The sequence below is a fragment of the Oryctolagus cuniculus genome, chromosome 3, assembly GCF_051225735.1.
Source record: "Oryctolagus cuniculus isolate XC-2025 breed Fujian yellow rabbit chromosome 3, ASM5122573v1, whole genome shotgun sequence".
NCBI lineage: Eukaryota > Metazoa > Chordata > Mammalia > Lagomorpha > Leporidae > Oryctolagus > Oryctolagus cuniculus.
The window spans coordinates 29,885,255-29,906,403 of record NC_142869.1 but is presented as its reverse complement, the minus strand read 5'-3'; the positions used below and the strand labels follow the sequence as shown (position 1 = coordinate 29,906,403).

The 21,149-nt window shown below is 40.7% G+C and overlaps 2 protein-coding genes and 1 long non-coding RNA gene across 22 annotated transcripts in view; 1 reads left to right on the top strand and 2 right to left on the bottom strand.

Annotated features, from left to right (window-relative positions):
- Positions 1 to 63: 63 nt before the first annotated feature.
- LOC149127298 (uncharacterized) lies at positions 64 to 2,363 on the bottom strand. The gene is made up of 2 exons (XR_016231918.1): positions 2,256 to 2,363; positions 64 to 2,073 (listed from the first exon to the last, which is right to left on the bottom strand). It is a non-coding gene; the product is annotated as an uncharacterized LOC149127298 (long non-coding RNA).
- Positions 2,364 to 2,483: 120 nt separating this feature from the next.
- RPE (ribulose-5-phosphate-3-epimerase) lies at positions 2,484 to 21,024 on the top strand. 19 transcript variants are annotated; one of them, XM_089329917.1, is made up of 8 exons: positions 2,484 to 2,630; positions 3,312 to 3,343; positions 6,816 to 6,946; positions 9,185 to 9,264; positions 17,044 to 17,183; positions 17,560 to 17,694; positions 18,310 to 18,396; positions 19,940 to 21,024. In XM_089329917.1, exons 5-8 carry the CDS (start codon positions 17,046 to 17,048, stop codon positions 20,060 to 20,062), a joined length of 483 nt encoding a protein of 160 aa, XP_089186043.1. In that variant the 5' UTR covers positions 2,484 to 2,630; positions 3,312 to 3,343; positions 6,816 to 6,946; positions 9,185 to 9,264; positions 17,044 to 17,045; the 3' UTR covers positions 20,063 to 21,024. The 19 variants fall into 19 exon arrangements, 14 of the variants coding, with proteins under 14 accessions (XP_089186043.1, XP_089186045.1, XP_089186044.1 ...); XM_089329919.1 differs by having other exon boundaries at positions 2,484 to 2,641; positions 3,312 to 3,331; XM_089329918.1 differs by having other exon boundaries at positions 2,484 to 2,641.
- The window catches only part of KANSL1L (KAT8 regulatory NSL complex subunit 1 like), a 176,944-nt gene continuing 166,151 nt past the window's right edge, over positions 10,357 to 21,149 (bottom strand). For both annotated transcript variants that reach the window (XM_089329907.1, XM_089329908.1), the window contains exon 15: positions 10,357 to 14,367. In XM_089329907.1, the coding sequence (XP_089186033.1) occupies positions 14,362 to 14,367 (6 nt within the window). In that variant the 3' untranslated portion in view covers positions 10,357 to 14,361. The remainder of the gene's footprint in view (positions 14,368 to 21,149) is intronic.

Here is a 21,149-nt window from a genome sequence, read left to right as displayed (position 1 = left end):
GTTACAGTCGAATTAGAGTTGAATTGCTCTTGCCACCCCAAAAATGCTCCAAGAGACCTTCTCTCATGTAATTAACAAAGGGTAAAGTTTATTGATGTTCCGACATGTCGGGGCCCCCGTCCCAGTACAGGCGAGCTGCCTCGAATAGTCTTGGGTTGGGGTTTTTATACACGTTTAAACAAAGAAAATCAATCATTGGGTAGAGCAGACAGTGGTATAGAGTAAACAATTGATACAAGTTAAGTGATTTTACAATCAGTTGATTTATGAATACAGGGAGTATAGGATACCGAGTAAGGGCCTGATTAGACCTCAAAGAACCATATGGCCTATACAGGGAGTATCAAAAAGCCTCCTATTGCCAAAAGGGAGGGCCACACAAGATTGCAGGAACTGCCTTGATGATACCAGGAATGCAGCTGAATGGCGATAAGGGACACACGGTGGGGTCAGAGTTCCAGGAGGCAAAGAGATATACGGTGACTTCTTCTATCTTACTTAGGTGAAACTAAGGTTACGCTCACATTGGGGTAATTTACTGACTAATTAACTTTACAGAGAATGGCTATGCAGAGCAAGTCTAACGAGGTCAGGAAAGTTCACCAGAGGAGGTTGGGGGGAAGCGGCTTCTAACTTTTTAACCCTTCAGAGTATGCCTTTGTTAATGTCTTTTCTCTCTTTCAAAGCCAACAGTTTGGCCTGGGGGCATTATGCAACTAGACATCTCTGATTCCCCTCTTCTACCTACTGTGCTCCACTCTCCTCATACTTCCCTTCCTTATCTTTCAAAATAATGCAGAATGGGTTTAGTGAGAGACAGATACCCCAATCTGATCTCTCCCTCCAGGTTACGACCTGCTAGAATAACCCGTAGATTTCTTAGTGGAAATGTTGGAAGACTGGCTGTTTTTCAAATGTGGCCAGAAACACCATGAGGTCCAAGTTAGTGCCAGTTCTGTCTTTTTACAGAATACCAAGTGTCCTTACCCGCTAAGGACTGCTCTTCCTAAATCTATCTCTTTTCCTGATCCAATGCCCTAGACATGTTGGCAGCACTACACTCTTACTCATTTCTGGATTGTGTCTGTTAGGAAACTGGTGCAGTTTTATCTATGGCGTGATCTATACCCTGATTTACACCCCAAGCTCTAGCCTCTGCCGCCATTGCTGGAAGCCAGGTGGCCACATGGCCCAACCTCTGTTGTCAAGCTCCACCCCCATCCTAATGGGATTCGCTGCTCCTGCTTCCCGGCCTGCCCTCCGGCAAAGTTTTAAAAGGGCCTGCTCCTGAACATGTGCTCTCTTGGCTCCTCTCTCGGCATGTCTCTCTGCTCTATCTTCTCTCCTCACTATCTCCTCTCCTCTGTCTCTCTCTCTCTCTTATACTCTTTCTTTCCCTTCACCACCCCTTCACTCCAGTCTGTTGGGTGTTCCCCAATAGACCCTTTCCCTTATTCGGGCAATTCGGTGTGTTTTGTGATGGCTAACAGTGTCTCAATAGTAAATCTTACCACAATTTGTCAGTGAGCATTGCTAAAATAGAAAAGCAATCAAGAAGAGTGACAAGGGGCGGGCGTTGTGGCTCAGTGGGTTAAGCCTGCTTAGGAAGCAGATTCTAGTCCCCGCTACTCCATTTTGGTTACAGCTTCGGGTGGGAGGCAGCAGGTGAGGACCCAAGTTCTTGGATTCCTGCAACCCATATGGGCAACCAGGATGGAGTTCCTGGCTGTAGCCTGGTGCGGTCCCAGATGCAACAGGCAGTCGGGGAGTGAACCATTAGATGGGCGATCTCTGTCTCTCCCTCTCATTCTGCCTTGCAAGCAAATAAAAGCTTTTTAAAAAAGAAGAGGGACCAGAAGCAGAATAGGAGGGCAATAAAAATAATCACCGCCATTTTGTACCAAGCACCAGGTCTAACGCTGGAGGCATTATCTGGATTTGCTACTTTAATTCTCACAACAATCCTAAACGCTGGACACTGCCTTTACAAATGAGAAAACTGAGGCACGGAGAAGTGACTTGCCTGGGTAGTAAGCCTGTATTTGGCAGAGCCAGGATTCCTCCAGCTTTGTTCTATGAGAGGAAAATAAAAGGAAGAGAAAATTTTTGTTCTTTAAAGCTGGAAAGAACCAAACAAGCAAATAACGGGGAAGCAAAAAGAGAGGCGACAACCACAGCCCAGGAGAGGGACCTTTAGGGGATATGAGGAGAAAGAAGCCCTCCACACAGTTTGGTTAGGGCAAGGGCTGGAATACCTGGAAAAAAATCTAAGAGTGAAAGGTTAGAGGAAGAGCGTAGCACGGCGTCTCCTCAGCCAGGTCCGCCCCCAAGCTGTCAGGCCCGCGGTTCCTCTTTCGAGGTGGGGGCGGGACTTCCTCACTGCAGGGCATTTGCTTCCGGCAGAGTCCGGAAGACTGTACAGGGGGGAAAGGGCGGGGCTAAAACCGCCCGCCAATCGGGGCGACGCCTTCGTCTTGCCGGGCGACTCGTGGGGTAACTTGCACTTGGGATTCAGCACCATGGCGTCGGGCTGCAAGATTGGCCCGTCCATCCTCAACAGTGACCTGGCCAACTTAGGGGCCGAGTGCCTCCGGATGCTAGACTCTGGGGCCGATTACCTGCACCTGGATGTAATGGACGGGTAACTCCTGGGGGCTCGGGTCGGGCTGGCCGCGCGGGGGCGGGATCGGCGCACCTATCTATATTGAGTGCCTGTTGGATGCACGGCGTCCCCGCACCACAGAGAGCCTCACTGTGAACGCGGTGCTAAGGAGGGAACTGGGGTAGGGGTTCTGCAGGCCCTGGCTGGAGCGGACCTGACCCAGCCTCGTGGGCTGCGGCGGCGAACCAGACCTCAACTCCTCCCCTCCGCCGACGTAACGTGTGGTCTTCTAGCATTTAGGACCCGGAAGCGACCTTTAAGTCTCCAGAACATTTCGTTTTCAGTTAGAGAAACTGAGGCCCAAGGGGATAGGCATGACTTGCCCAAGCCCACACGAGTATGGCGAGGTAGTGGCAAGGCTGAGGAGTCAGACTTGAGTAACGACTAAGAGGTTGGCACTACGCTGCAACTTGCCAAGTTCCGCCACTTGCTGGATTGCCTTGGACAAGCCGCTTAACCAACTCTTCGAGCTTCCGTTTCGTTATTTGAAAAATGGTTATTTACTAATGGAACCTCCCGCTTGTCATCTTTGGATGATGAAATGAGCGACTACACGTTTACAGTGCCTGGCATTTAATCAATTCTCTGTAATTGTTAGTTGTTTTATTATTATTTAAATTCTGATTTTTCCTGTCTATTTTCTCTTCAGGCACCCTGCTCTTCAGGGAGGTCAGTTTTTTTGTAAGTAATTTTTAAGCACTGTAGTTCATAGCACATAATATTGTTTGGAATCAGGGTAGTAGTTTCTTAAGTTGGTTATAAAGTGAGGAAACAAAACTAGTGAAAACAGACTCCATCAAAATTATCCAAAGTCGTGACAGACTTTGCAGCTTGGATCTGCCACGTAGTTCTCTAAGCACCATTGGTAACTGGCTGTGAAATTACAAACGCCATTACCTTGGGTTGGGATAGAAAAATAATTTTATTTCAAATAGCGGAAACTTTCTTGTTCCCTCATTCAGATTTGCAAATTAGTGTTATAAAGGATGACCAGTTCGATTTCTTTTTAATGTCACTGTTACTTCTGTACAAATAGAGTTAGATTTTCCTTTATTTTATGTGGTTTAATATATTGTTTCTCCTTTGCATTCTACCCAGTTAGCTTATGAATCTGTTCAACTGTTAGGGGCAAAACCTTGAAATTGGACTAGTGTAAATTATAAGCTAAATGTGTAAGGTTAATATTATCCCTCACAAAAGCATGATTTTAATTTGCTGTCCACTTATGCATCTCTCTCTCTCTTTTTTTTTTTTTTTTTGACAGGCAGAGTGGACAGTGAGAGAGAGAGACAGAGAGAAAGGTCTTCCTATTTGCCTATTCACCCTCCAATGGCCGCTGGGGCTGGCGCATCGCGCTGATCCGAAGGCAGGAGCCAGGTGTTTTTCCTGGTCTCCCATGGGGTGCAGGGCCCAAGGACTTGGGCCATCCTCCACTGCACTCCCGGGCCATAGCAGAGAGCTGGCCTGGAAGAGGGGCAACCCGGACAGAATCCGGCGCCCCGACCAGCACTAGAATCCCGTATGCCGGCGCTGCAATGCGGAGGATTAGCCTATTGAGCCACGGCGCCAGCCGCTGTCCACTTAATGTACTTTATTTTGCACACTTGTGCTTTAAAATCCTAAATTGTCAAAATAATATGCTGAATAGAATGGATATATCAGACACAGGTAACTGTATTTTTATGCCTGATAGAATAACTTGTGGTCTCAGGATAGAACTGGCTACAGGTGTATGTGGAAGTCCCTCTCATAAAGATAGCAGTTTGATTTTAAGTAAGTCATGTATGAGTAGGTGAATAGATGGAGAAAATACTTGTTCAGTTCACCAGTCAGGAATATTAATGCTAACAATAGTAGCAGTATTTATGATTGACTTTTGTTTTAGTGCTTTTTCTGAGTTAACTTGCACAGTCTTATAAGGGTGATGCTTTTATTACTACCAGCATTTGATCATGAGAAATCAGGCAGAGAGGTTAAGTCCTCATGATTAGGAAATGCTGGAGCCAGGTCTTCTACTGCTTTCCCAGGCAATAGCATAGAGCTGGATCAGAAGTGGAGGAGCTGCGACTTGAACTAGCACCCATGTGCGATGCCGGCACTGCAGGCAGCAGCTTTACCTGCTTCACTGCAGCGCTGGCAGTATTTATTTTTATTGACTCTTTCCCTTTTTCAGGAAACACTTCAGAAAAAACTAAATCAGCCTATAGTTTTTTTTGAAAGAAAAAAAAACTTTACCTTTTAATCTTCACAACTTTTTAAGGTAAAAGCTTTTTTTTTTTGCAAAGGAGGAAACTGGTATAGGGAAGTCCAGTCCTTTTCCTAATGTTCTAACAGAGGAGGCAGAGCCTGGGTGATCTGTTGCCAGTGCACCTGAGGGTATCTTGAGAAATCCCCTCCGCCAGGGGAAGGTGGGCCCTGGACTCCCTTTCCAAAGGTGGCCAGTCACAATGACTGGTACTGCCTCTGTCTTTTTCCTGAGCTCTTTTATAAATCTCATCCAACATGACATTTAAACATGTTTACTGTTTTCTGGTTTCCTTCCCTGCCCAAGCTCCCAGTCTCTCTCCTGATTAAAACTGAATTTTTTCGTTTATCAGAAACTAGATTCAGGAACATGAAGGTGCGGCACTAGTATGGTTGAATATGGAATAAAGGACAAGTTGATTCTTCTGGAGAGAGGCGGTGCCTAGGATGTGTTGCTTATGAGCCTGGATCAGAACTATTAATTTCTAAACTCATCACTGGAATTTAAGACTGGAGAGATTTTGCCTTATACTAAATATCTCACTTGGAAAAAAAATTTCAAGGATTTGCTGTCCTGGGCCCACAGTTTCATAGAACCACAACGGACTGGGGCTGAATCGGGCAGCCACCTTTGGCCAGTGAGGTGTTATCTGCCAGCTCCCAATGGCTTGTGAATTTGTGATTCCTGATTCACAGGAAGGTGTTTTTTGCTTACAGTCTTGGTGCATTTTATACCAACCTTAATTCTCTTGACATCTTTCCTTGTTCCATCTGTCTGAAATAGATTGCATTATGATTATAAGTAAAGCTGAGTGATAATGATGGAACATTATGAGATAAAATAATTTTATACCTGTATTGCAAGAACTTAGGCTAGTAAAGTGGGATACATTTTTGTTGCATTTTACTTTTTTTTTTTTGACAGGCAGAGTGGACAGTGAGAGAGAGAGACAGAGAGAAAGGTCTTCCTTTACCGTTGGTTCACCCCCCCAATGGCCGCTGTGGCCGGCGCACTGTGCTGATCTGAAGCCAGGAGCCAGGTGCTTCTCCTGGTCTCCCATGTGGGTGCAGGGCCCAAGCACTTGGGCCATCCTCCACTGCACTCCCGGGCCACAGCAGAGAGCTGGACCAGAAGAGGGGCGACCGGGACTAGAACCCGGTGTGCTGGCGCCGCAGGTGGAGGATTAGCCTATTGAGCCGCAGCGCCAGCCGCATTTTACTTCTTGCATGCTTTTCTCTAAAAGTACTTTCAAGGAAAAAAAAGACCAAGGATAATGATGAAGCAGACATTTTAATGAAATTTCTCTTCTTTAAAGTGTTTTCCTTGAGGCCTTTGTTAAAAATTCAGGCCCTCAGGTTCTCTGGAGTCAGTGAGCTCTAAGTGGAATCTGTAAATCCACTTGTAGCAAGTGTTCCCATGGTTACTGTTGTCAGGCACATTTGGAATACCCTGGCTTCATGTTTGGGTGAGTAGTCTTTTTGTTATGGCTTAACCATAAGCTTTTGGTTTCTTATGAGAGTATTGATGTTTTTTTGATCTTCAGAAGAACAAATTAGACACGTAATTTGGGAGTCAGTGGTTTTATACATTATATTTATGTTCCTCAATAAAGTAAAAGTGTATTTGTTTGAGTTTCCCATTTTCTTAGGATGTGATTATATTTATTTTGATTATACATGAAAGCTGAGGTAGAGACTACAAGACTACTTCCAGAATCACATAGTAGATTAAAGAAAAGCATATGAAATCTGAGTGTTTTAACAAGAGTTGTAAAATATTCGGTAGGCCTATTTATTTATTTATTTATTTGTTTATTTTTAGATTATTTATTTGAAAGTCAGTTACAGGGAGAGGAGGACAGACAGAGAGGTCTTCCCTCCAGAAGCTTTCTCCTGGTTTCCCTTGTAGGTGTCAGGGACCCATCTGCTGCTGCTTTCTCAGGCCGTTAGCAGGAAGCTGGATCAGAAGTGGATCAGCTGGACACCAACCAGGCCTTGCAGGCAGCTGCTTTACCAGCTATGCCATTATGCCCACCCTGGGTAGGCTTACCTTATGTGCTTATCTGGCCCTTAATCTGAAGTTTTAAGTAAACAAGCTTCTTTTATCCATTGTTTTGACAGTGATTGTTCTAGGCAGATCATAGAATACTTTGGAATTATTAGGAAGTCCACCCTTAAGTGAACGACATGTTAGTGAGTAAAAGTATATCCATCCATCTTCCCTGTCCCTTTTGGATACCTCCTGAATCTTGCCCTGTTGTTAGTTGTCGTTGTAGGGGCACACGGGCAGAGTAGTTGGGAATCTGGACTTGCCAGCCTTATTACCTGAGGTTAACTCCTGCCTCCAGCGCTTACTAGTTGTGTCACTCTGGGTCTCTTTCTCATTTGTAAAATAAAGTACTTACCTCATAGAGGTGCTGTGAGGTTTTAATATATGGAAAGTATTTAGAACTGTGCCTTCCATATGTGTTTGTGTGTGTACTGATTCTGCTGGTCAGCTAAACCCAAGACTTTAACCATGGTTTATTTTCTCTTTTATCTAGCACCACCCCATCTAATCAGTTAACAAATCATATCCGTTCTGCTTATCCTTGTCATTCAAATGATTCTTTGCCACTTACAGTGAACACTTTTTACTTTACTTCTTGCAGTTTATTGCCCAGCCATCTTTGTACATTGTATTTGTATCTTACTATTTGCAGCTTGCTTTCAAACCGTCATATTTATAATAGGGTAAAGTCAAAATGGCTGAGCTTGATATTGGACACCCTTAATGTGGTACACCTCATGTCCTGCCTTTTTCACACTAGCCAAGCTGGTCGGCAGCATTCCCTCCTTCTTTGGGCTTGCTTAGTTTCTTTTCCTGTCTTCCCAAATCCTGTTGTTTTTAAGTCTTGTGCTCTTTTCTTAAATGCTCGGTGATACTTGCTCTTTTTTTTTACCTGTTTTATCTAGAGTCTCCTATTGCCTGCTTGTTACTGTTTTCAAAGCCCAGATTTTAGTACTTTCACGTTTACTTGCCTTTCATGATGTAGCAGTGCAGTGTGAGTGTGGTTCCATGCAGCAATTCAGGGGTACATCCTCTGTCATTCCTCTTGGGCTTCATTACAAAAGAGTAAAGTGAGAGTGGAAAAGATGAGTTTTTGAGTGCCTCTTGTCCAAAATACATGGGACCAGAAGTATAGAATTATTTCAGTGTTGCAATATTTGCATATGTATGATGAGATAGTGTCCCTGCATTTTGACCGTGAGCTGTCACATGATGTCAGACGTGGAATTTTTCACTTGGAGCATTATCAGAAGTTTCAGATTTTGGATCATTTTGGGTTTCAGATGTTCAGATTTAGAGATGCTCAACCTGTGCTACTTAACCTCTGGATTCTGCAATGACTTATGTCATTTAAACTCATAGTTCAATGGTGAGAACTAGTCACATGAGCTTTCAGGATGTGAAGGGAGCTGAATTGGTTTCCCACAAATGACTGTAGCAAGCAGGGTCCTGTGTGTTGTCTCTGCCATCTCTTGCCAGTGAGATAGTGAATTCTCCCTGGGTAAGGAACTAGCATATATCTGTATAAAATGCAAAATTCTGAAGCAGCCAGCATGGTGTTTGCATATGGGAGGTTTTGTTAAGTGAGCTAATGATATAGCAAAGGATTAACAGGATAGGTTAAAGGTTAAGTGCTTTGGACCTGATATCAGGCAGATTTAATTTTAATCCTGGTTCCCTCCACAGATTAACTGAATGATTTAAGGATGTTATTTATTGTTTCCTCTTTAAATGGGAATGTTATTAATAAACATCAGGTTTTTTTACTGATCTTTAAGAAAGTTTAAATAGAAACTATTATTTGTATTCTCTGATAGAAAAGATTAAAAGTAGCGACAGGCTTCCTGTGACAATAAAGTTCTTGAAACCTAAACCAGAATCCAGAACTTATACATAGTGTGTGACTTGGGCAAGGCATAAAGCTTTGGGATTTTTGATTTTTTCATCTTTCCATTTCCGTCTGCCATGGGTTAAAAATTACACAGTAAGTATTATAAATATAGGTATGACATTATGGTTTCTTGAAATATTAAGGAGTTACTGCTTTGTAAAACCAGTGTTATTCAGATATTTTTAGTGTTTTTTAATACTGATGGTGTTAACTATTAAATTGAAAAATATTGCAATCCTAGACAGTTTCCTCTACTACCCCGTCAGAATTCATGTGGAGAGAAGTACCGAAACTAAAGTGGAAACATTTTCAGAGTAAGATTTTGTTTGTCTTGTAGGCATTTTGTTCCCAACATCACCTTTGGTCACCCTGTGGTAGAAAGCCTCCGAAAGCAGCTAGGCCAGGACCCTTTCTTTGGTAAGTGAGAGTGTTATGCCTTCTGAAGTTTGATGTGTTGCTGAAGTGAAGGAAAAGTAGATGATGGTTGAATTCTTAACTTTCAAGTTCATCTTACATTCTTTTCTTCCCCTCCCTGTACTGGGGCTTTATTGGCCTGACTCCAGTAGCAAGCCGAACTTCTGCATCATAGCCTTGACATTTGTAAATCTCTTTCTGGAAAGCTCTTCACTTGGCTGACTGCCATATCTTTGGACCTTAGGTCATTTGTCATTTCCTTGGGGAAGCTTTTCTAATTATTCTGTTCTGAATTAACTTTTGTTCAAGTGTCATTATCACCTTGTTGATTATCTTGGTAGAACATTCTTCAGTCTGAGATTACTTTTATCAGACTACAAACTCCACAAGGGCAAGGATTGAATATGCCTTGTTTATTGTCGTTTTCTAAAAGCTAAACAGACACATGGTTGGTTCTCAGTGTAATTGTTAATTGAATTTATGAATCAGTTGCTTGATTTATGGTGTAGAAGGCCTTTACCTCTAGCAAATTGGAGCTTTCTATAGATAGGGCCTAAATGTGTTCTACTCAATGTCATGAGATGATGTGATTGTTAAGATCACACAATGACTTGGAACTTCAACTGAAAAATAGATTCAATCTACAAGGGTTTTTTTTCTTTTATACTGTTTGTTTTATTTTTATTTATTTTTTATTTTTTGACAGGCAGAGTGGACAGTGAGAGAGAGAGACAGAGAGAAAGGTCTTCCTTTGCCGTTGGTTCACCCTCCAATGGCTGCCGCGGCCAGCGTGCTGCGGCCGGCGCACCGCGCTGATCCAATGGCAGGAGCCAGGTACTTCTCCTGGTCTCCCATGGGGTGCAGGGCCCAAGTACTTGGGCCATCCTCCACTGCACTCCCTGGCCACAGCAGAGAGCTGGCCTGGAAGAGGGGCAACTGGGACAGAATCCGGTGCCCCGACCGGGACTAGAACCCGGTGTGCCGGCGCCGCAAGGCGGAGGATTAGCCTAGTGAGCCGCGGCACCGGCCTATACTGTTTGTAATGTCTCATTTGCCAGGTCTCTTGTACAAAAGAAATTTGACAAATTTTGATTAGTATTTTTTTAAAGATTTATTTATTTATTTGAAATGCAGAGTTACAGAGAGGCAAAGAGAGAGAGAGTGAGGGAGGGATGGAGGGAGGGAGGGAGGGAAGGAGGATGAGGGAGATCTTCCATCTGCTGGTTCACTCCCCAAATGGCTGCAATGGCTGGAGCTGGGCCAATCAGGAGCCAGGAGCTTCCTCCGAGTCTCCTATGCAGGTGCAGGTGCCCAAAGACTTGGGTCATCTTCCACTGCTTTCCCAGGTCATGGCAAAGAGCTAGATGGGAAGTGGAGCAGCTGGAACTCAAAGTGGCACCCATATGGGATGCCAGCACTGCAGGTGGCAGTTTTACCCACTATACTACAGCGCTGGTTCCTGATAAGTAGTGTTTTTATGTAACTCTTGGAGTTTAGTAGAACTTAGCTTTAGCAACAGGTTGTGAACCAATTTTATGGAAAATTCTACATTGTTCAGTACAGTACACATGAGCCATTTGTAGTTGATAAAATTAAAAATTGTGTTTTTCATTCCCATTAACCATATTGCAAGTTCTCAGTAGCATTTGTGACTGGTGGCTACTATGTAGCACAGTTAGGAAACATTTCTTTCCTTGCAAAGTTATGGAGGGTAAAATTAAAATGTCTCTGTAGAATCCATTCACATTGAGTTTGAAAATGGATGTTGTTACCATGTTCATGTGGCACAGAGAAACCATGTTCTGCCAACATGTTCACCATTTTGAAATTTCCAAATAATGGAGTATAATCCTCATTCTGTAAACTATTTTTTTTTTTTGACAGGCAGAGTGGACAGTGAGAGAGAGAGAGAGAGAGAAAGAAAGGTCTTCCTTTGCTATTGGTTCACCCTCCAATGGCCGCCGCGGCCAGCACACCGTGCTGATCTGATGGCAGGAGCCAGGTACTTCTCCTGGTCTCCCATGGGGTGCAGGGCCCAAGCACTTGGACCATCCTTCACTGTACTCCCGGGCCACAGCAGAGAGCTGGCCTGGAAGAGGGGCATCCGGGACAGAATCCGGCGCCCTGACCAGGACTAGAACCCGGTGTGCCGGTGCCGCAAGGCAGAGGATTAGCCTATTGAGCCGCAGCGCCGGCCCTGTAAACTATTTTTTAAAAACTACATTTCAAACAATGAATTTTCCAAAATAAGTTTCTTAACTCTTTAATCAGCTTACACTAGACTTTTTCTGTGAATTAACTTATTCTAGTGACTATGAGAGGTAGTTGAAATAAATAGCATCATGTGGCTTCTGGTGTAAAAGTAGTCACAAAGTCCTCTGCTTTTGGCTTTCGTGTCTGAAATTTTTTTTTCATGTTTTTCTGGTTTTCTCTGATTTGGTCTCCTAGTGTTACCTGTCATCACTGTCTGTTTTCTCTACGTGCCTTTCCTGTTACCAATCCTTCTATCAACACCACATGCAGTCTATTTTTTCTTCCTGTTTCTAGAGTTTGGTTTAAAGTAAAAGATACATGAACTCCGTAAGCTTTAATGTTTGGATATTATGACTTTTTTTTTTTTAAAGATTTATTTATTTGAGAGGCAGAGTTATAGAGAGAGAAGGACAGCGGGAGAGGCCTTCCATCTGCTGGTTCACTCCCCTAAATGGTCTCAATGGCCATAGCTGGGACCATCCAAAGCCAGGAGCCAGTCTCCTCCAAGTCTGCAGCATGGGTGTGAGGGCCCAAGCATTTGAGCCATCTTCAACTGCTTTCCCAGGCCATCAGCAGGGAGCTGGATCAGAAGTAGAGCAGCCAGAATTCAAACTGGCACCAATAATGGAACCTGCCTGCCACAGTGCCAGCCCCTATGCCTTTTTTTATGTTTATTTTGTGTTAGTTCTTAGATCTTGCTTGTTTTGTAATTGATGGATGAATGTAACATACTTTAGGAATTAGGTCACAAGTTGTATATATGTAACTACTAAAGTTCTTAACTGCTCAATCTTAGTATTGAATAGAAATAGCCATTTAAAAAAAAAAAAAGTCATAGCCATCTAAAAAAAAAGTCATAGGAGAAAGTTATTTTCGAAATCAGTGGTCTCAAGTATAGTGTAAGTGCCTGCGGAAATCCTTGAAACACAGAATATCCATGAGGTCCAAACATTTTGTAATATTATGATATTTTTTTTTTGTACTTACAGTGTAAAAACAATGGTGAGGTCATTTGTTGGTGCCTTACCCAAATCAGTACAGTAGTATTGAATGTATCAGTTTCCATTATATTCTTCTTTACCATGTGTTTTCAGTAAGAATCCTTGGCTAAGAAGTCCACTTTATTAATTTTAATAAATCTTAGTAATTGAGTACATATCTTTTTATTTTTTATTTATTTGAAAGGCAGACAGAAGGAGAGACAGAGACATAGAGAGATCTTCCATCTGCTGGTTCACTCCCCAAATAGCCACAATGGCTGGGGCTCGGCCAGACCAAAGCCAAGAACCCAGAACTTTCCGGTCTCCCACATTGGTAGGGGTCCAAGCACTTGGGCCATCTTCTGCTTTCCCGGGTGCATTAGCAGGGAGCTGGATCAGAAGTGGAGCAGCCAAGTCTTGAACTGGCACCCATATAGGATGCCAGGATATCAGGTGGCAGCTTAACCTGCTACGCTACAGTGCTGGTCCCATTTTTTAGTATTTTGTGTGATAAAATAAAATGTACATTTAAAGCACATTTGCTACACATAGATTTATGGTTTTCCCAAGGAAAACCACTTGTGATCAGAGTAAAGATCTGAACTAGCTGCTTTTTTAATGAATACTTATTTGAAAGAACAAGTGACAGATAAACTATGGGCTATGGTGTTTCAGACTTGACCATTTTACTGCTTTCTTTTAAAATTGATGATATGAGCCTGCCAATTGTTGTTTTTCTTTAATTTATTTATTTTATTTGAGAAGTAGAGTATCAGAGAGGGAATGACAGAAAGAGATCTTTTATTTACCCGTTCTCTCTGCAGATGACTACAACAGCCAGGGTAGATCAGGCTGAAGAAAGGAGCCAGGAACTCCATTTGGGTCTCCCACATGTGTGGCAGGAACCCAAGGAGTTGGGCCATTGGGAAGCTGGATCAGAAGCAGAGTAGCTGGGACTCAAACCAGTGCTCTGACATAGAATACAGGTGTCCGAAGCAGGAGATTAACGCATTGCACCACAATGCCTGTCCCACTTTGTCAGTTTTTATTGCCATTTATGCAGTTAGAACTTGCAAGGGAAAATTAGAATTTTGGAAAACTTGTATCTTACCATGGTGAGCTTGACAGCTTCCTAATACTGATGCTTGTTGACTTACCATATAGTTACATTCTGATAAACCATTTTAAGTGGAGAATATGGTACGTCAAAGATGCTAATAATATCCCTAACCTGTCAGACATCATAGTTCATTCCTATCTTAAACATGCTCAAAACACTTAGAATAGCCTGGAGTTGGGCAGGATTATCTAGCACAAAACACATTTTATAAAGTGTTGAATATTTCACATAATTTATTGAATGCCTGTATCCAGAAAATATTGACAACAAAATATAATGTTGAGTTTTGGTTGTTTACCCTTGTGATTGCATGACCGAATTGCCACTGTGCCTATCTGATGCTGCCTGGTAACGTGAGAGAGTATTGTGCAGCAAATTGCTAGCCCAGGAAAAGACAAAGTACAATGTCTACAGAATGCATATCACTTTTGTGATCATAAAATTGAAAAAAATTATAGGTTGAACCATCATAACTTAGGAACCATCTGTACAGTATTTTTTCTTACACACCTGTGACAAAGTTTAATTTATAAATTAGACACAATAGAGATTAATGATGAGAGCTAATAGTAAAATGGAACAATTATAACCACATACTGTAATAAAATTATATGACTGTGGTCTTTCATTCAAAACACCTTACTGTTTTGTACTCACCCTTCTTGTGATGGTGTGAGATGAGACTTGAAGCCCTTCATAGCTTCTCTTTGGCATTATCTGGATTGCCATCACTGCTACTCTTGCACTTTAGGGCTATTAAATAAAATAAGGGTTTTTTGAACTTAACCAAGATGGCTTCTGAGTAGCAGATGGTTAGAGTTTTATCATGGTACACAGAACAGTGTAGAACTGAAAACTCAGGAGTTGTTTAAAGAATGGAAATGGAACTAATATTAGAACATTCTGGAACCTTTGATCTTATAATTACTATAGGCAGATTTGCCAAACTGTTGACTCCGTGAAATTGTGGAGTTTCTCCAGTGAAGGTCTCGAATGGTTTCTGCATGCTAGAGATTGACTAACGGTGACTTAGCAGTGTAGTAACTTAAGTAATAAACTAACTACATATTTAAAGCCAGACTGAATTTTCCTTGTTTATAATACAAGAAATAAAAAAAAAAAAAACATATTGAATACATTTTCTATAAAATAAAGTTTCACGTGTTAAATATTTTCTAGTTGCTTTTGTTACTTTAGAGATGCAAACTTTGATAATTGGCTTCATTAGTCAAACTTGATATTCTGATTTCTTGAAATTTTTTCCAAAGCTTTACTACATTTTAAAATCTTAGTTGAATTCTGGAATTTTGATTTTTTTTCCTTAAATGTAGCTTAGCTGTGACAGAAATGTGCTTCTCTAGCCAAGCAAAAAAACTATTCAGTACTGTTTGCATTCTTCATAGGGCTATTTCTTGGTTTTATGTGCTTTTAAGTTGCCCCCTCTTTATGAGTCACTATAATGTTTTAAGTCAAGATCTTTTTTTTTTTTTTAATTTATTTATTTGAAAGGTAGGATTACAGAGATTGAGGGGGAGACAGAGAAAGATCTTCCATCTGCTGGTTCACTCCCCAAATGGCTACAATGGCCAGGGCTGGGCCAGGCCGAAGTGAGGAACCAGGAGCTTCTTCTGAGTCTCCCACATGGGTGCAGGGAAGCAAGTACTTGGGCCATCCTCCTCTGCTTTCCCAGGTGCATTAGCAGGGAGCTTGTTTGAAGTGGAGTAGCCAGGTCTCGAACTGGTGCCCATATGGAATGCCAGCACCACAGATGGCAGTTTTACCTGTGTGCCATGGTGTCGGCCTCTACATCAACATCTTTAAGAAGGCCGTACTTGATTTCCCCTTACGTATTTACATGAATCAAGCTTTAGAATTAGAATTATTATCAGGCTTCTAGTGATGTATTCTCTTCCCTAAATCTGTTATTTCTATAATCTGCCTCTCCATTACTGACAGTTCGGTTCTTTAGTTGCTTTGGTCAAAAGCCTTATCACCATCTTGACTTTCCTCTGCCTCTTTACATGTGATCCACAGCAACTTCTGTGGCTCTACCTTCAGAACATATCCAAAGTCCTCAGTTGTTGCCATCATCGTCTCACGTGTTATTTCCATAGTAACCTCCTTGTCAGATACTGTCAGCTTCTCCACTCAAAATCCTGTGTTGTTTATGCCATCTCATCATGAATGAAACTCCATGGGGCTTGCACAGTGTCAGCATCCAGCTGGCTCAAGTCCTGGCTTCTGATTCAGCTCTGTGCTAATATGCCTGGGAAAGCAAAGAATGGCCCAAGTACCTGGGCCCCTGTGCTGATGTGGGAGACTGGATGAAGCTCGTGGCTTTTGGCTTAGGCCTAGCCCAGCCCTGGCTGTTGTAGCCATTTGGAGAGTGAACCAGTGGATGGAAGATCTTTTGCTTTGCCTCTTCCTTTCTGTCTCTGTAACACTACTTTTCAAATTAATAAATAAATCTTTAAGATAGAAAAGAATAACACCCCCCTTGATCTGCAGAACCCTGTGCTGCATCTCTGCGTGCCTGTACCCTCATGTCTACCTGGACCCAACCACACTGGCCTTATTAATTGCCAACCTACTTTGCATTTTACTGACATTTTGTTTGTTGTTTGTTTCTCCAAATGTAATCTGTGTGATAGCAAAGATTTTCATGTTTGTTTTTTTGCTTTATCCCTAGAGCTAGAAGGGTTAATGTTGGCAGTAACTGCTCAATAATGTTTGTTCAAAGAGTAAATAGAATCACTTAATTTAACTCAGAGGAAATAAGGCTACGCAGATAATATCACTTAGCTTTCTGGACATGAGAAAGGAGAGGTAAGGAAAAACAGGAATAGAGTTGTACAAAATGTCATTTGTGAGCAAACATTGCTATGAGCCCCTGATTTGTGAGGAATTAGGGGAAAAAAAGATGGAGACATTGTCCTCTACTGGCCAAAGAAAGTCTTGTCCGGGGGCTGATGCTGTGGTGTAGAGGGTAAAGCTGCCACCTGAAGTGCCAGCATCCCATATGGGCACCGGCTGTCTACCATGGCCTGGGAAAGCAGTAGAAGATGGCCCAAGTCCTTTGGCCCCTGCACCTGCATGGAGACCCGGAAGAAACTCCTGGCTTCTAGCTTCGGATCGTCCCAGCTGTGGCCGTTGCAGCCAACTGGGGAGTGAATCAGCAGATGGAAGACTTCTCTCTCTCTCTGCCTCTCTTTCTCTCTCTGTGTAACTCTTAACTTTCAAATAAATAAATAAATCTTAAAAAAAAAAAAAATGTATTTAACTGAAACCTGCCAAGAAAAGAGGAAATTAATTTTTGTCATGCAGGAGAATTTATATCCAAACATGACAAAAACTACAGTCTGGTTTCAATATTATGAACCAAATATTTTCCTCTCAGTAATATTTAGTAGATATGTCTTTTCTTTGTAGACATGCACATGATGGTCTCCAGGCCAGAACAGTGGGTAAAGCCAATGGCTGTAGCAGGAGCCAATCAGTATACCTTTCATCTTGAAGCTACTGAGAACCCAGGGGCTTTGATTAAAGACATTCGGGAGAATGGTATGAAGGTAAGAAGTCAACAGTCCCGTAATAACATACTAATCACTCAGAGTTTTGAAGATTTGGTAGAAAACAGGAAATGATAAGACCTGACCTAAGCAGTTATTCTTCAGCCGTGAGGCCAGATTTTAAGTCTGACTTGTTTGTCAGAGAGTATGTACGTGTATCTACTGTTTCCTGAAAGTTACTGCCTTTTGGATTTATTTTTGATAGTCATGTTAATTTTTTACCAAATTAACTTTTTTTAAGTTAATGTAATGGTATGAATAATTTTTTATTCCATTTGTTATTTTATAAAAATATTTCTATGAGGATTGAAATGCCAAAATAATATTATACAGAAATAACTGCTAATATGATGTAGCAACTTTGTTTCTGTTATAGGTTGGCCTTGCTATCAAGCCAGGAACTACAGTAGAGTATTTGGCACCATGGGCTAATCAGATAGATATGGCCTTGGTTATGACAGTGGAACCTGGTTTTGGAGGACAGAAATTCATGGAAGATATGATGCCAAAGGTAAAAGAAGTATTGGATTCTGGGGTGAGGCTTTTATTGAATGTGCTCATTCAGTAAGCACGAAAGGCTTGAATATTTAAGCATAAATATATATTCAGAGTTTCATAAATTAAAAGACTTATATATTTAGACATGGCCTATTCTGAAAGTGAGGACATAGAGATGCTTATAGATCATTGTAATATATGATAAACATTGTCATAGATCTCAGGTTTTGGAAATCAGAAATAATACTACATCTTCATCTTCACAGTTTCTTCTGAAACTGTTATCTCTGTAATCTTTAGGTTTCTTGGGAGTTTTCCTTGAATGTTAAAGGTTTGTCTTTAACAAATACAGTTTGTGAAGTTATGAAATACAGTTTGTGAAGTTATGACAAATTGAATGCTATTTGCCAAACAGAATAAAACGTGCTTTTATAAAACTTAATTTGTTTCATTAAAAGGCAAGTGTTCCCCAGTAATGTCTGTACATTATATGAGAGATCTGTACATAATGTGAGAGATTTGGAGATTTAATGACTAACATTGGCTATTTGACTTTCTTGTTTATTTGGTTGTTTTTTTCCCCCACATACCCACTTTAGGAGTCACTTATTTCCTCGTGTATATCTAGGTTCACTGGTTGAGGACCCAGTTCCCTTCTTTGGATATAGAGGTCGATGGTGGAGTAGGTCCTGACACTGTTCATAAGTGTGCAGAGGTGAGACTACTTCCCCCGGCACTAGACCACTTTCCTGTCAAATATAATTTCTAAGGCATTTTCTTGTAGACCAAAAAGATTTCACCTACATTTCCTAAATTAATATTTTTTTTAATTGAAAAGTACTTTTTGTTTAAATGTAGAAGTAGGAAGATAAATTGCAATAAATGAATATTCCAAAATCACATAAATTGTTAAATGGTAAATCCTGGTTGTCTAAGTGAAACTGAAGAAAATTCTTTGTTTAAAAAAAGAGTATGCTGAATGCCAGTCCTTTGAAGGCTCATATCTAGGCCCTTGGGATGAAAGATTTTTCCAAAATAGGGAAAACTTTTCTCAAAGGGGAAGAATAGAAAGTGTATTGGTTATCTATTTTGTCCATTTTAAAAACTGAGTAGCACCATTTTTGATGAAAATCAAGGTCAGATACCTGACAGTGGCCTCTTTGGATACTCCAGTGATTCTCTATGTAGACATGTGATAAGTTTCTGTTATTTATTTTTTTAGTCAGGGTCTTGAGATTTGTAGAAGGTGCTAGCCCTTCCTGTAGCACAACAGGTAGTTAAAACCTAATGGCTTGCTTTTATTCAGCAGTGTAGTGTATCTGCACTTCGAAGTTCTTCTGTAAGTGACAACACTTTGCTGCTTGGTACATACCTATTAAAAGCTTGGCAGTGAGAGACACTTAGGAAAGAGGAGTTGGCCAGATGAGTAGTGAGCATGCACCTTTTGACCCCTTTGGAATTGCTTTTTACTGAATTGTGCTTTGCTGATTAAATGAAGAGAAGTTAAGTGGTAATCCTGTAAAACTTAACTTTTCTGTTGACTGTTGCCGGAGATGCAATGAGTAACAAAGTTTCATTGGAGGTGTTTTCCACAGCTTGTGGTTTCCCCCATCCGCGCCTTTCTTCTATCAGTGAATCACATAATAGATTGGGGTTGATTCCTAAAGTCAAATCCTAGGAAGCTGAGCATTTCAGTGAAATGCACTGAGGCATGAAGTCATGTGCCATTCTTTTAAGATTATCTTTTAGAAGATTAAAAGACTGTTCTTTTAGTATCTGTGGGGACATTAGTATATGAGGGTATTTCAGAAAGCTTATGGGGAAGAATGGAATTAAAGATGCTTATTTGGTTCAAAATAATTTTAGAATTCATATGTAGTTTTTTCCATAATATTTAATCTCCATCACTGCTTTGTAGACCCCTCATGTGCATGAATCTCAAAAATGTTTTGCATCAAAATAAACCTACCTTTAACTTTATCATTAATACCATTTTCCATGAATATGTAAAAAAGTTCCTCATATTAGAAAAAGCTTGTTGCAACTGAGGATTCAGAAAGTTTTATGATCACTTAGGTGCATCTAAAATTAATTTTACATCATTTGTGAACATTTTAACTTCTTACCTCATTCAATTAAATATCAAAGTGGCTTTCATACAAAGTGTTGACAAAGGCAAGGGTATAAACTCGTGTCCACTAATTCTCTTTTAGGGCTTTGCATCTTTAAGGCATAACCTAAGTGTTTGCTTCTTCCAGGCAGGAGCTAACATGATTGTGTCTGGCAGTGCCATTATGAAGAGTGAAGACCCCAGATCTGTGATCAACCTGTTAAGGAATGTTTGTTCAGAAGCTGCTCAGAAACGTTCTCTTGATCGATGAAACCACAAAGATCCCAAAGTTCCTGCTTATGGAATCTTTTTACTTGGAAAATAGGAATATTGATTTCCAAATCATATCACAATTGAGGCAGTGCTGCTTTGCTGAGCAATTATTCATTCCCATGATTAAAACCTATTGTGCAGTGTTCTAGAAGGTTAGGAATTGGTATGTATAACTACAATTTTAGAGATGCAATTTAAAAATTAAGTGTGATAGAATACTCTGTTTTTACTGGGATGCTTGACTTTTATAAAGTAAAACTATTAAGATTACAAACAGAAATGTATCTTAATCCCTAAGAAGGCATTTAGTTAGCTACTTCGAAAAAAAATTTTTATTTCTAAAAATTTTCTGCTTTTTCTCAGCTATTTTCCAAAAGCAAAGGAAATGTTTATGTCTTTGGTATTTCATGTCATTTGTGATTTGTTTATGTTTGACAATATGAGTACAATGGAACTTAAAAATATAAGCTTGGGTGGGATGGCATACCATTTTCTTGCATCTTAAACATTTATTCTTCACTTTTCACCTCATACTTGATTCATAAAAGCTATCTAAACCATATGTGAAAGCCTAGGAGTTCTAAAATATAAGTATAGATTTTTATCAAGGTGTTAATTCTGTCAGAGCAGTTATTCAGTAATTCCCATCACCATTTTTCTTAATTTCACTCACTATTCTTAAGGACATTTAAATAATGCTGTTGTGTTAGCTCTGAGTAGAAAGAAAAAGTAAAGCTTCTATTTGGAAAAAATATTGGTTGAATCTTGCCTCTGCCCTTTTCTGGCTATTTGTCCTTTTCCAGTCACCCATCCTTTCTTGGTCTTCTATTAACTCATTTATTTGTTGTATGTAATTACAACAATGCAGGGTTTTGGTGACCATTAAAACAAGTAATGTATATAAATCTTCTACTGTTTTCAGAAAATTTGAGGAAGCTCAATAAAAAGTGGCCAGCATTATGTAAGCTTGTTTCATGGGTTATAAAATACTTCCAAAATAATCACATTAAATGTATATAAATTACACCTATAAGACGCAGCACATGTTTTTATCTCCAATGCAGAAAGTAAAGTTTAGCAATAGA